Here is a 15191-nt window from a genome sequence, read left to right as displayed (position 1 = left end):
GCCAGTCGTTCCCTCCAAGACAATGTGTCTGTACAACGTCCAATTGAACACAGCCTCGCTCCAATTTTAGACTAATTACCAGCTTCTGCACACTACCTTTCGGCGGGCACTAGAGCGTTTGGATGGTGGTTGCATATGCACGTTATGTCTCATACACTAACTTCCAGCTGACGGTGCGTTTTTGGGGGTCCAAGCCCAGGTATCATTAACTGATAAGTAAGGTTGCACTGCTCTCTGTAGAACAGAGAAGAAAGGATGCCCAACTTGCCCGCCTGGAAAGGGCATAGATTGGCGACGGTGCGGGGAGGCTCGGGCATCCGCAGTACGTGACGACCAGACCCCCGGTTCTTATCACATCCAACGCTGGGGTTTTTCGGGCAGCAGCATTTGCCGATTATGCGGGCCGGCCCCTGGCCGCTGAACGTGGTCAACCAACCGACCAATGGGACGCCTCTATCTCCGGCAGACGCAGGGGACATGAAATGTTTCTGCTGCGGCTTCAAGCGACCGAAATTTGGCCCTCCCGTCTTCTTTACTTGCTTCTAGCCTGGTGTCAGACATATTCCCCCGCCGACTGCTCCGAGCTGGACAGGGAGTCGGCATGCCAGGCTGAGAGCAAAAGCATACTCTTCAGCCCCCAACATGCCGTCCGGCTTTGAGAGTACGAGGCTCTGGCAAAGCTATTAATAGTCCCAACGATGATTGCTGAGCTTGGAGCTGAGCCAGCCTTCTCCGCACATAAGCTCGACCTCATTGGCTTGTTGGTTGTTTGCACGACGTGATAACATGCAGGACGATGCAACGGTTCTTCGGGGTGTCAATAGCACCATCTGCAATGACAGGGGTTGCGTGTGTCACTTTCAAGCAGGCTCGGCCTGCCGTGCCTGATGGAGAGGAACGGGCTGGGATCCTGCTTCAGTGGTTATCTTTTCTATCAATGGCACATCAGAATGGTGGCGGCGGGGAACTTCGAACTCGTTCTTCCAGCGCGGGTATATCAATTCCACTTGGTGCCCCCTCGCGCATACTCTTTTAGGTCTGCTTCTCAATACCAGTCAGATGAACCTTGGAGTATACCCGACATTGTTTAGCAAATCGTATCTTGGCTGCCGAACAAATATCGCTTCTTACCAAACATGGGCGCCTACGTCTCCGTTTACGAATGCAGGAGTCATTATAATGTGACGATCAACTGTGATCACGAGGATATCAACAATGAAACTCAGAAGTACAACTCGCTGGGAGACTTTGGGCGCGGTCAGTTTCCTGGCAATCCTGATGTAGCTGGAATCGGCGTACGTCCCATCCCGAGCATCCCTGAAGCTGTCCATAAACTAATTGACAGCCTAGATCGTCGGAGTCTTCATTGGGGTGACATGCTTCGCCTTAGCCGCCAGCGCGGTTGACGTGCTATGGCAGCTGTCCAAGACAATGGGTTGGAAGTCCACACGTTCAGAAGAGTAAGTTGCATTGTGTTTCATGGGCACGCCAACAGACACGCACGATGCTAACTACCGGAATCAACTGAAACAGAGAAAAGCGCAGGCAGCAGGACCGCATCAGCTTCACCGACATCCTCGAGAGCCTAGTGCTGACCTCGAGCGACCAGCAGATCTTCACGGGCGCCGCCTACGCCCTGACGCTGCGTTACTGGCAGGGCTGCAAGATCTCGGCCTACCACTACAACATCGTCGGCAACATGATGCTCATCAGCTGCGCGACCCACCTCATGTCTGTCACCGTCGTGCGGCACTACTGGCAGTATCCCTTCCTGGCCCTGCTGCGCGTGCTATGCGTCACCGGCGTCTTCATCGTCACCGGCCTGCTCATGGTGAACCAGAACGCCGCCGACCCGGACATCAAGTTCCCGACCGAGGTGCCCGCTGCCGACGAGACCGACAGCTTCTTGTTGCTGCCGGCCGCGTGCTTCGAGACGGCCCGCTCCCCCCTCGAGGACACTTTCAAGAACACGACGTCGAGCGTCGACGTCTTCTTCAAGAACAACCTTAACCAGTCCACCCCCGGCAACACCATCCACGGCTGGAACTGGTACATCATCCTGCTCCTCTTCTACCTGGCCGCCATCGTCGCCGAGGCCATCCGCTACTTCCGGCGCAACAAGCACCACGCCGGCTGGCGCGGCAAGCCCGGCAAGCGGCTGTCGCAGGTCTTCAAGCCCAAGACGAAGCTGCGCAAGGCCGTGTCGTTCGGCTACCTGACCTACCTGACCGGCGGCGTCGTCGTCAGCTCCATCGCCGTCATCAAGTCCACCGTCTACATCTTCCAGCTGCGCGACTGGGTGGCGCGCTCCGGCTGGATGGAAACGGACAACGGTACCAACCCCGAGAACGACTGGTCCTCGTTCGGCCAGTTGGTGCCCATCTTCATGAGCGGCTTCATCTTGTTTAACGTGGCCCAGGTCGTAAGCCGTAAGTATTTTATGGTTATTTAGGTCCTGGTTGGTAAAGGTGCTGTACTGACCACCCATTCAGAAAAAGTAAGTCAAACGAGAAAAGACAAACATGTCCACGACGAAAAGCCGGCCTTCAACGCGACAGCCGTCTTCTACAGCCATCCCACGCAGCAGTACTCGCCCCTCAACAAGAACGCCCCCAGTGAGCACAAAGTCGACCTCGCGTACTATTGCAGCGAGCAGGTAGTCTCGCCGCCCGCGGGTCGCGGCTCCGGATCCTCGCAAGCTTCCCCATTCCACAAATCGACCGCCAGCAGCAGTAGCCACGCCAGCACGCCGCGAGCCAGCACCGGTGCCAACTCGGCCGGGTCCACGCCCCAGCTGCCCGGTCTGGGCCTGCAGAATACCTCCCCTCTCCTCAGCAACAACAGCAGCATCGTGTCGCCGCCGCAGTCAGCCGTAGCGGCCGCGGCAGCTACAATAACACCACCGAGGCCGCTTACGTCGCGCTTCAGCAGCGGCTACTTCTCCCCAATGCCGCCCCTGTGTCTCCACCGACCCCGACGCCGGCAGCTTCATCCCGACCATCCAGCGGGGCGTACGCCCCTCTTGCGCAGCAGGAAGAGGGTGCTGGCGGTAGCCCGGGGCAGTCCCAGGGACAAAGCCGCGTGGTCTCCGGTGTGTCGTCACTGTCAGCGGCTGAGGGAAGGCGGACGTCGAATGGGTCTTGGAGATCATCGCGGGGTGGTGAACAGTAACCGACCGATGGAAGGCTTGGTCTACATGTTGGGTGCTTATAGCTTTTCTCCCCCTCACGCTGGCTTACAGGTGATGTCGATGATGTCCTGTCGTGTCCAACTAATCCCCTCCCGCAATGTTCAGTCGTTACTTCTGTGGTTTTGACGTATACCGAATTAATGGCATATAAGCTTTGGGTCTACAACAAGGGGGTCGAAATTCGTAAACAGTATGTTGATTGTCAATGGGAATTACTGTCAGGATTACTTGAAATAAACCCTCCGTTTGCTAGAGTGTTGGTTGATCCGACTCACTATAATTTAATGTCAGAGCTGGCTAATCATGTCACTAATGGAATAAACTCTAGGCATAGCAATTATGATATAATAAAACATAGCTGTATTTCCCCTTTACTTTGGTTCGAATCCAAGTCAGCTCAGTATGAGCAAAAGTCTCACCATAGGTTACCATCTGATTTGTACCAGGACACTGAGCACATATCCCAAAGCCCGAGTATCGATATGAACACAAAACATAGAGCGCAGGTCGGGAGGGAACTTTGACTACCGACATGAAGACCGAGTATCAAAAACAAGCGTCCAAGACCTCGGGCTCGAGTCCGAACAGCTGCCGGGAGCATGCAGTTTGCATGTATTTATCAGACTAGGTAGAGAATCATATCTCATCAACTCAAGACGGCATTATGCGATCTACGTATCGTAACGGAAGAGCGCGATCCGACACTGGCCAAGTACTCTTCCCTCTCTTTGTACGTACGGTCATTGCCCTATATGAACTTACAGGGAATGTGCGTTGTATCTGAGACCAACTCACCCCCCAGCTTCACATGTCCCATGTCTGCATGACGCAATCAACGCGTGGCGGGCCTACGTACGGCCTTATAATCCCATACACATTGTACCCGCAAGCAGCCAGCGAAGAAGCAACTGTCTCCCCAGAGCGTATCGTGTTGATTGCGTCTGATGGAATGACAGCAGTTGACGCGGAGTCCGAGGTTCACATCAAAGGAAACATGGCCGCCGTCGTCGTGCCCAAGGAGAGGAAGAATGTATAGCCCAGTCTGGACAATCAGCCATGGACCACGGCGGACGCATACGTACTTGCCGCCCTGTGGCAGGTTCCTAGACGCATGCCAAATCATGGGGAATGGAAAAAAAAAAAAAAAGAAGAGAAGAAGAAGAAGGGTAGCAAGACCGGCGGCTAGCCCTGAGACAAGCTTGTTCAGTTGCCTCGGGTTACTGACCAATGTGAGACTTTTCCCATCATTCAATTCGCGAGCGAAAGTGAGACAGGCGCTGCAGGCTCTCACCTGGGTCGGGTGTCTCAGTCTTAATTCATTCTCCGCAGGAGAAAAGAAGAAGAAAAACCCACCATCAACATAACGGACGTATCCCCTCGACGACGGGTCTTGTACGTACTTGATTGCCTTGCCTGGTACGCAGACACCCTAAATCATAGGTTCGTTGTATGCGAAGCTGGAGTTTGGCACATGAGTGCGGAAGCCACCCATCACACCGAGAAACTTGCCATCACCCAACGGCGGGTAAAGAGTGCCCAGGTTGCCTCCTTGAAAGAAGAATACATTGCAGATTGGTTTGGCAGGGACTCGGATGACCAGGGGTAGCCACGGGCAGCCACGAGGCAATGTTAAGTAGGTGCGGAAAGCCAATGTCCTTGATCTACCAACCAAATCTGGAGAGATTTGTTTTCCACCCGGTAGAGAGCATGCTCTCAGCCCGGTTACCAAACATGCCGGTACGCGTCGTGCAGTGACACACATCCGGCTGGATACCGATTGGACGGGCATCCAAGCGAAGAATAAAAAAGCGCACCGTTTCATGGAGCAAGCTTCTGGATCTAATTCAAAATGGCGATTTGGGGGAGGAGCCGATTTGCCATACATCGACAGCCGACAAGAGTACGACGCAATAAAATATAGGGTTCATCAGAGAAAGCCAACCAATGACCGAGCCGTCCCGTCGGATACCGCAATGGGGCAGCGAGAACAGAGAGGGGCCAGGGGTTTTCCAGATGATGACGCTGACAGGCACTGTACTCTGTGACCCGGTCTGCGCACTGCTGGCTAGCTCAGCCGTCGATGGAGCATGGCTGGTCGTTACGCAGGCAAATATCGCCTTGTACAAGGCTAGATGCAGCTGCCACAACAGCCCGCACTGCAACATCTCGGCTAAGCCGACTCTATGCACGCGAAGAATCCAATACGGTGCTTGGGCCTGCAAAAATACTGTCATGATCAAGGGGGCTTGCTGCAGAATGCGGTGATAGCCAATATGTGGCTTCTGTAGGACCCCGTCGAACTGGCGAGAGGGCAAAAAGAAAGGAGAAACCGAGGAGGTGAGCAAGACAGCAGGGCAGGATACGTGATATTGGGGGAGACTAGAGCGAACAGTATCATTCTGATTGCCCGTGGAACGATTCGCCGACGCGTCGCATGCTTCGCGTACGCTTGCTGCTATGGCTGTCGTATAACGCGTCTCAGCTCCCCAGAGACGCATCTCGTACCTGGAACCTCAAAGTGCAAACGGATGGAACGCTAGACGCTTCTCAGTTGACCTAGGGGACCAACGGCATCAACCCTGGATCGCCACAAACCGTCCGCAGCGCAGGGTCGCAGTCACGGGACTGACCCATGTCGGCGACGGAATATTGGTACAAGCCGGTGGGGTCTACCAGAAAGAGGAACCCTAGATCGCAATTCTACGATTTACAAGGGAAGGCGGACTGGAGAAGCTATGTGCCGTGGACGAAGAAAGCCGATGCCGACCAGGTTGACGGAAATTGTCACATTTGATTCGTTTGGGGCCAACCAATGAGAGGGCAACAGAGGTCCAGCAGACATCCGGGGAATCCAGGCCGCTCACCGTTGGGGCTGCCTGCGCTTGCTGCGCCTGCTAAGATGTAACGCAGGGAATCCAGCGTACGGCAAGGCGGATCGGCCACGATGATTGCGTTAGTTCGCATTCCAAGACTACTGTTGGTGCAAGATTGCTGCCGGTTCTCGCATCAACCCTTGAACATGCTGTGTGGGGGTGTCAGAGTTGAACAGGAATGCTCGGAGCAATGGTGTTGGTAACTCGAAGTGAAAGTAATAGAGCAGTCGGGCCTTCGTGACGGTGACTAGTTGTAAACGAGCTGTTGGCTGGTCGCCTCGCGATCCGTAAGCGCATTTGTACACACGAATGCACGCGTTGCTTTCGCCCCCAATGCCACTGATCTAACCTGCTTTTGGCATCGAGGATCGAACCAGCAACGACAGCCTGGGCTGGTGGCGCTTGCTTGCAGCGACGGCTGGGCGAATAGGCGCCACCCCTGGAGCACTGCGTCCTGAGCCGCCGGCCACGCGAGGTCATGTGACTCACAGTACCGTGTGCTTGGGGCAACAAGTATGGCCAAGCCAGGGGAAAAACAGAAATAGGGGTCGGGGCAGTGAGGGGCTAGCGGCAGATCCCCAGCGTGGTCAGGAGAGCTTAATCAAGGGATGATACAGGGGGAATTGTTTCTAGAAGACGAAGCCTGGTTGATGGTGATGCCGGCAGGCGTGAGGCGCGGTCACTCACCGTCGACGGGACCGGCTCCCAGCTGGTTCGAGGGTACTCGGCGAAGAACAGACCATGACGGGCATATGAACCAGCCGCCAATGTATGTATGTCTCACAGCCTCCGTGTGGGCTCGATCGCGCTCATTCGCCAGAAGAGGCCGGAAAGGAAGACGACGTGGGTATTGTCTCCGCCAGAAAGAGACTGAGAGAAATGGGTCCCCACCTACTATTGAAGCTGATCGACGAGATTTTCTCGTCCTTACATGACGATATGTTGTATTGGCCGAGAACCAGACGGACAGATCTGATGGTGATGATGGAAGAGAAGATGATGACAATCAGGAGAACATTTCCCGGGTCTCCACCATCCGGGTTTAATGGAAGATTCCGACTGGCGAAGTCCGACAAATCTGGCTATAGTCGATTGCCGCAATCTAGAAGCAGCGGTCACTTGGCATGCCCACGTTGAGCGACAGCAAATGTCGAGGTGGGCAATTTACACACACCACCTTGGGCATGCGGTTTCTGCATTAGGGGGGTAGAAAAAGACCAAAAGAGAGCGAGAGGAAAGTGAAACTTGCTTCAATAGACGATGCCAAGAGTGGTGGTTAGGTAGCTGAGCGACAAGCTAACAGCACCAGCAGCATTGGCAGGCGACGTCCATGTCCATGTCCATGCCCATGTCCTTATTGAGATCTGTAAGAAAAGGGAGATGGAGCCTTCGTAACGGGCCGGATGGACGGACAGAAACAGCTTGACCAGACTGGGACAAGCCTCAGGGATGCCCCGTCAACCAGTCGTTGGGGGGCCGTCCGTCTTTTTTTGCTCGATGGGGGCCAAGGTGGATAGACGCAATTTCCGTGATATTGTTGTTGTTTTTTGGTGAACCCAAGAATGAATACTAATACTGTACGTAGCAGGTGAGGTGAGGTGACAAGACGAAGCGTTGGTTGCTGGGTGTGACGTGCGCATTTGCAAACGAGAGAGGGAAAAAGACCAATAGCGGCAGAAAGGTGTGTGTGTGTGTGTGTGTGCGTGCGGGCGGGCTTGATGAGGTCATTGCAACACCCATGGAATCCTCTGCCCAATCGCCAACATTACTCATTGCCAGACTCCCACCCATGGACTTGGAACCGCGCTGGCGATAGGCGAGATTGACAGACGAGAGGAAGAGACAGAGAGCAGAGACCGATAACGAACGAAGAGCTACTGTGTAGTATCGAGGTCCCGCGACTCCATAATCTCTCCGACGATAAGGTGAGCGAATGGATTATTGGAATCAATGGCATCCCCCCGGCGAACATGTCAGTGACAGGAGCAGTTTGAACGCCAGACGCGAGAAGTTTGTCCGGCGTCCCCGCAGTGGACCTCCAATGAGGCTGGTGCGCTGTTCGTTGCTGGCTTGAGCTGGCAGCAGCAACGGGAATCGGCGTGTTGGTGGGTGGTTGGGGGCGCAAAGGCGCCACAGTCGACCAATTTAGCAGCAGCACTCAGACTCAGGGTCTGCTCAGGGCACCTGGCTCCTGCGCTATCCTCTCCGTTCGACGGCCAACCCCTGTGCCAGGCAGAGAAGGAGAACTCCCAAGTAAGTCCAGTTGGGATGAACTCAGCTCAACGCGCTCCCGGCACAATCCCCGAATGCGCGAGAGAGACATGTAAAGCCTTTTCAACGAGCGCCATACTGCAAATGGGCAATGACCTGACAGCTCGTTGCAGGTTGCAGCTTGCAGCGTCAAATGCCTGTTGCAAACGATTCGTCGTTACCCAACGGTTTGCAGCCTGTGCTTGATCAATGAAGAGCTGCCGCTAAGTTCTGGGCAGGAGGTATCGATTTATTGAACAGCCTCAGAAGGCAGGTGCTTAATCTGCCCCGTGCACGTTCCCCTGAGAGTGGTGCATTGGCCTGCCAATGATCCAGCACGCACTGTTTCTCGCAACATTGCTGGATTATTAGGTTCTCTCTTATGATATCGTCCAGGAGTCAGCTGCCAGTGCCATTGATGCTAGGTAATAGTAAAGCTATGGTCATTGGATTAAGTGCCTACATGGCAAAGAGCCTCAACCACAACATTTGAAGTATCGTGATGTCCTGATCTCTATCAAGGGCAGATTGAGCAGATTGAACAAGTGCTTAGGTAGCCTGCCCGAACTTTGCCCGTACCTTACAGCCAAACAGCATAACATGGCATTGATGCAACAGGGACCGAAGTCACCTGGAATGGCCCCCAAACTCGCAAGCTCCCCAATCGACAGCATGTTCACCCCACGTACAGTGCAACCTGCCAGCAACACCTACCACTTCGCTGGCAGTGGGAATATTGTGCAAAGACCATCTGGTCGCAGCAGTTCTCTTCGGATTTGAGAATTGCATGTAACAAACCCTCGGAAATCAAACGTTCAACGTTGCCAATGCATGGCCTAGGTGGTCTAACGGCTCTGGGCATAGCTTTGATGCCGACCTGGTAGCTTTCCCTCCTTCTATCCCGTTCACAGCCCACCTGTATATTGCCATTGGCGCTATCCAATCCCCCTGTTCTGAGTTCTCAGGAGCGCCCAAAAACAGCAGGCGACGGTTATTCGGTACCTCTTGTATGGAATACTGAAGTCTCATGATCCTTCCTATGATGAAAGAGAATGTGGGCTGCATCAGAAACCGCAAGTGCGAGTTCGTAAAGCCCTGCAAGGTAAGCATCAATCGGAAGGAGGCGTCCTGGGCCATGTTCAGCCCGGCATGCAGCTTCAAACTTTGGTACCTGAGATGCCTTTTAGGGTTTGACAGCACTGCAGCTGTCAGCAAAAACCTGCTGCTGCTGCATGGCTCAGAACCTCGTGCTTGCCAGCAAGTAAAAGAAAGCAGTTGCATGAGACTACCTCAGATATACTGGCAGCCTATCTGCTCTTCTGCCTGATAGCTGCCTCTTACTATTCGAGGTCTGCAGCGTCGAGGAATACCGGCCGTTGGGCGAGGGGCAACGGCAGCCATCCACTTATTAAGATCGCTACCTCTGTTTGCACTTGGCCGGCTCGCCTGGCTCCCGCTGCATCATCATACACTCGCATATCGTCTGCCCTACTCGCAAATCGCCAGACCCCCGTTTCGTTTCGCAGCGCGCGAACAGACATTCGCCTGACGCGCAAATATACAGGTGGTGTTCTTGGACCGGTCTTTTCGGCACTTGAGCCCCTTCGGCTGACTCGATGATGCCGAGTGGTTTTGTTCAGATTCGAGATCGGATTCAGCGTAGGGGGCGTTCGTTCTTTTCATCAATCCATCAAGTATGTACTACTAGGTACAAGGATATCCGTACCTACCGAGGAGTCTAATAGGGAGCAAGCAAGCAGCAGGAACGAACCACTCACAAGCCAGCCCACTGGCCAGCCCACATCCACTTTGGAGCAATAGGAAGCCCCATCGAAGCAGATTGGAAAGTCGAGGGCCAGGGAGCGACAAGGAGGGCTTCAGGGTTGCCCAGCAGTCTAAGTTAGCGTTCCACTGCTGAACCCCGGCCCTCTCTTTCTTCATTGCCCCCATCCCACACTGGGACACACAACCCACCACCCCCTTAGCTGTAGGGAGAGAGAGGGAGGGAGAAGAAACACAGCATAGAGTCGAGTGCGCCGTACAGTGCAGATAGACGGAGCGACGGGAAAGACAGGCAATAGGAGGGCCTATCGCGCATTGAGCAGAGCTCTTTTTCATCTCATTGGATTGGACTCTGCACCTGGCGCATCACATTGCGTTGGAGCGACTCATCGTCAAAAAGGTCACTGCACTGCACACACACACCGACACCGACACCCATCTGGACCCCTGGACGCAGCAGACCCTTTTCCATCCTGCCTCTGCCGCCTCTCCCCTCGTATCCTGTTTCTGTTTTTTGTTCCCGCTTCACCGAGCAAAGCTATAGAGGAAGAGAAGAAGAAGAAGAGAAGACAGAGAGACGAGAAGAAGAAAAAGCCCAATCGCCCATTTTCGCCATCGCAATTTGGTCGCAGGGCATTCCCCGCCTATCAGAACACGCATACATATACTTTTTGCCTTACCTAAGTCGCCTGTCGCCTGTCCAGCTGCCTAGCTTTGGGTACCTCCACAGCCAGCGAGAGAGAAGAGAGAGAGACGGAGACCATCACCACGCTATTTTTACCTGCTTTACCTCCCGCTACCTACAGGCCATAACCTCTCACCACGCACTCGAAAAGCAAGAAGAAAATCGGGCTTCTGCGGTTTCTGGGGTCTTTGCGCCCAAACTCAGTTTTTCTCCGCCGACATTTTTTTCCCATTCCTCCCGCCCTCCTCACCTCACAGTCCTTGGTCCTTCCTTACCTCATCAGACGACCGATAGACCATTCTTTTACGACGGATCTGTTGTTGGAGTCTTGGTCCTCTCTCTCCCCCCCAAGCGTGTCTCGAGACAAGCCTTGTCTGGTTTTCTATACTTGATCACCTCGCCCTCCCTGCATCAACCCAGCTGCATACAATCCCAGAAGTCGCTAGACAGCTAACTCGGTACCCATCCCGTGACCGAGTGCGACTTGTTTTTTTCTTCGGCTTTTTGCATCGCTTTCCTCTAGGCCCCCCCTCTCCTCTCAACCCACCCTCCTGCTCAAATCCTGCTTGAGCTGTCGCCGCTGCTTACTGGCTCTCTGCTCCGTTGCTTGGGCAATTTGTGCTTTCCAGCCATTTCCCCATCACACCCCGTGCCCTGCACACTTGCAACGACAAGCGAGCGACCTGACCACCTCGTGCTCCTGCACCTCCAGCCCTCCCGACTTCGCCTTGGCCGTCTCCAGCAATACGCTTCGTCGATCCGGGTAGAAAAGCCGCACCCTTTTGGCCTATCATTTCAGACCCCTCCGCCCTCCTAGCGACCAGTCTTATTTCATTTGACCCGAACAGTCATCTGCCCTGCCTGGTTCGCGTCGCCACAACACCCACCGCAGGCCTAAGATACCGATTTGGGGGACAAGAAGGGATCGGCAGCCTGCTAGTTAGGTAACTAGCAGCTGCGTCTTTCCCTCGTGGATTCTGGTTATTCTCAATAGCAATCAACACCCCAAAATAGCTTCACCACCATGAATCAACAACAACACGACATGTATTACGACTACCCGCCGTCAGCGAACAGGTCGCCTGGTTCGACGAGACAGGGATATGCCACCGTCGGTTTGGGCTCGGGACTGCAAGGCCATCGTTCAGCCCAAAGGCCTATGGACAACCTCGGAGGGCCCTTGGGCTCTTCCGCCCTATACTCGCCTGACGAGCGATTCGACGCGATGCATCGATTCGACCGCCTCAACCCGAGCTCCATGCAGCAGCAGAGCGGTTATATGCTCGAGAACAGCCAAACCTGGGGATATAACAACGCTGGTGCCGCAACGATGAATGGCCCCCTGAATGGCAACGGCCGAATCGGGTCACGACCCGTCAATCGCAGAGCTGCTCTGCCTACCGTAAGTCAACATGGCCATGGACTTGCCTCCTAAGAAGTTTGCTAACGCCACTAACCCACCGCAGAATTGGACCGAGCAACCGGCGCACGGCATGCACTCCATGAACCAAATGTACGACGGGAACATGTCTATGAACGATAGCGACATGGACCTCGCCGACCGAGTCCTTACGACCCCGGCCTCTGGCGACTCCGAGCAGCTCATCCCTACCGCCATCGTTATTAAGAACATTCAGTTTCAGTGCCGGAAGGAGATGCTGCAAGGGATCATGGCTACCATGAACCTTCCCCAGCCCTACGCTTTCAACTACCACTTTGACAAGGGCGTATTCAGAGGTCTGGCCTTTGCCAACTTCTCGACTCCCGAGGACACCGCCATTGTCATCCAGAAGATGAACGGGATGGAAGTCATGGGCCGAAAGCTCCGGGTCGAATACAAGAAGATGCTGCCGCAAGAGGAGCGAGATCGCATCGATCGGGAAAAGCGAGAGAAGAGGGGCCAGCTCGAAGAGCAGCACCGCGCGCCTCTGCCAGTCCATCAACAGCACGCTCTGCAAGCCCTCGGTGTTAGCGTGAGCAAGCAGCCCACTGGATCCCCTTTGCGCGACGTAGATTTGAATGACCCTGACACACTCGAATACTACACGCAGCTTACCCTGTTCAAGAACGACCCCAGCCGCGAGGTTCACATCTTCCCGCCTGATGTCGCACCGGAACAACGCCGACAGATCCATATTCTGGCCCATAACATGGGGCTAGAACACCGCTCCGTTGGCGAGGCTGACAGGCGCCAGATCCAGGTCATGAAGAGACCCCAGAACTCGCCCCCTGCCCACGTGCAGACCCAGCTGCCGCCCAATGTGTCTTGGGAAGACCACCGCAGAGGCCTCAGCCGAGCTGCCACGTTTGACTTCGCAGCCCGGAGAGACGGTTCGGGTGCCTACCACACCGTGGGTAGACAGGGCCCTACGCTCGAGGTTCCCGGCAGCCCTGAATACAACAACCCGCAGAGCCTTCAGAAGGCCAAGAGTTTTGCTGATCTGCGTAAGAGTCCCAGCCCTGCTCCCTCTGGCTCGAGCTATGCTGGCATCGGGAACGGCTTCGGTGCCTCGCGTTACGGAGACTACAACCTCACCACGCCTCCCAACCTGACGCCGACCTCGGCTCAGAACACAAGCGCCGGCCCTGACACCATGCTGGCGAACAACATGGGTGGCCTGAACCTTGGCTACGACTCGGCCCATCTTCGTTCCCGTGAGGCTCCTGGCGCTATTGGCAGCCAGAGGCCCGGTGCCAACGGCTCTGCCGGCCGCTCCGCTCCTGACCGACAGCCCCGAGGCCCCGAGTGGGGTGAAGCGTTCAGCGGCCGGAACCGTGGCCACATGCAGCGAGGCAGTGGTAAGCGACATCTCCGTCCAGTTTGTTGACGACACTATTTCTTGGATCCCTGCTAATACGACGACCCTACTCCAGACTCATCGGATGCTGGCCGCAGCTCTGGCGCTTCGCGCTTCCACTAAGGGTTTTTGCCCGCGGGAGAATCCCTTGCCCCATCGACCCTGTCGCATCCTCGACACAAGGATCCTCGAACGAGAGACGATTTACGACATACTTAGAGATATAGAATGCTTCAAGCTTCCAACACTGCGTCGTTCCCCTAAGCCGATCGCCAGATGGGCCTCGGAGAAGCAGACGTGATTACTCGATACGGGGATGATGTGCTGACCGGGCCACTCTCCCTCCTTGGCATTCGACTCCCAACCCGCTTTTAACGCCTTGTAATATGATTTTGCTTTTATGTTCTGCTTTTAAATGTCGGAGGTGATCTGGAAGCCCAGACCTCTTGTGTCGTGGCTGGACGGAGTTGCATCAGTGTTGGATGTATTGTTCGGCGGCGGTGGAGGCAGTTGCCCAATAATCTGGGGGCAAACCTGCGTGGAAACGAATGCGTCCTCACCCTGCTGGGCCATTCTATGACTATACCCTTTTTACGATGACCGACGCCACCGCGTACCACCAAAAAAGTTAACTGGATACACACAACATACAGCGACGATATGGGCGACCATTCACGGCATCACGATATCAAACTTCTATACCCTCTTGGGATTCCTTGCCTGCCCTGGGTCGCCCCCTCGTGGATTTGAAAGGGCCGAAGGGTACGGTGGAGTCTGTTCACGATGGTTACGCTGTTACGACGCATATGCACATCACTTAGATGGCAAGGCGATGCTGGTTGGCTGGCTAGCTGGCGATGAAGATGCCTAATTTAATCAACATTACACCTATCCGAACACACACATCTTGGGACGCGAAGCAGCAGCATCTATACCAGTTTCCGCTTGGGAATGAACAACGAAAATATGAAGAGAAGAAGAAGAAGAGAAGACAGGAGAAGACGACGACGATGAGACGTGGCAATATGCAGTGGCAGTTGAGCTGGACTGCCGAAATTTATACGAAGACGGTCAGACGAGGAGAGAGAGGAGGATGAGAAGGGATGTCGTGTATGGGTTTGGCAGAAGAGGAAGGAAACCTATGAAGTCTCTTGTGGAAAGCTTTCTGTATATCAGTGCATTTTGATTTTGACCGTGTTTTTTGTCCATGTTCGTTTTTTTTTTTCTATTTTCCATCATATGCCATACATGGGTGTTCTGGTCTCGCGCTCAGTCATTACCACCAACATTCAATCGTATCAGCTCGTCCAATCTGGTGTCCAAAATAATTACATCCATTCACCTATCTATCCATCCATCTTATAACTCCACTCCTCTTCTCGCCCCCTCTCTCCACCCGGCACCACTCGCCTAGGACCACACCGCCACGAGAGACTTTGTCCAACAATGATGGAGTAAAAGGAGACTTCGGTGCGCTCTCGGTGCGGAATAGGGATTGTCATTGCCTGTGCATGATTTGGAACAATGGGGATGGATATGTGCTTGGGAGAAATGGGCCTTGGTTTCTTTTCCTCCGGCTTGATGGGTTTTTGGAGTGGTGCAGGAATGGTATC

The 15191-nt window shown here is 54.5% G+C and overlaps 2 protein-coding genes across 2 annotated transcripts; both read left to right on the top strand.

The window, feature by feature from the left end:
• Positions 1-1136: 1136 nt before the first annotated feature.
• On the top strand, positions 1137-4226 carry PG986_008725 (uncharacterized protein; the record flags this gene model as incomplete). Its single annotated transcript, XM_066844947.1, has 6 exons — positions 1137-1295; positions 1351-1460; positions 1534-2429; positions 2493-2872; positions 2929-3091; positions 4150-4226. The coding sequence occupies 6 exons, from the start codon at positions 1137-1139 to the stop codon at positions 4224-4226; spliced, it is 1785 nt and encodes a 594-aa protein (XP_066697345.1).
• A 7578-nt stretch (positions 4227-11804) lies between these two features.
• On the top strand, positions 11805-13701 carry PG986_008724 (R3H domain-containing protein; the record flags this gene model as incomplete). The annotated part of the gene is made up of 3 exons (XM_066844946.1): positions 11805-12182; positions 12247-13579; positions 13655-13701. 3 exons carry the CDS (start codon positions 11805-11807, stop codon positions 13699-13701), a joined length of 1758 nt encoding a protein of 585 aa, XP_066697344.1.
• Positions 13702-15191: the final 1490 nt, after the last annotated feature.

This window comes from Apiospora aurea (genome assembly GCF_038362705.1).
Source record: "Apiospora aurea strain CBS 24483 chromosome Unknown utg000006l_segment0_segment0, whole genome shotgun sequence".
Taxonomy (NCBI): Eukaryota; Fungi; Ascomycota; class Sordariomycetes; order Amphisphaeriales; family Apiosporaceae; genus Apiospora; species Apiospora aurea.
Note: the sequence above shows the minus strand (reverse complement) of the source record. Positions and strands in the feature narration are given on the sequence as shown.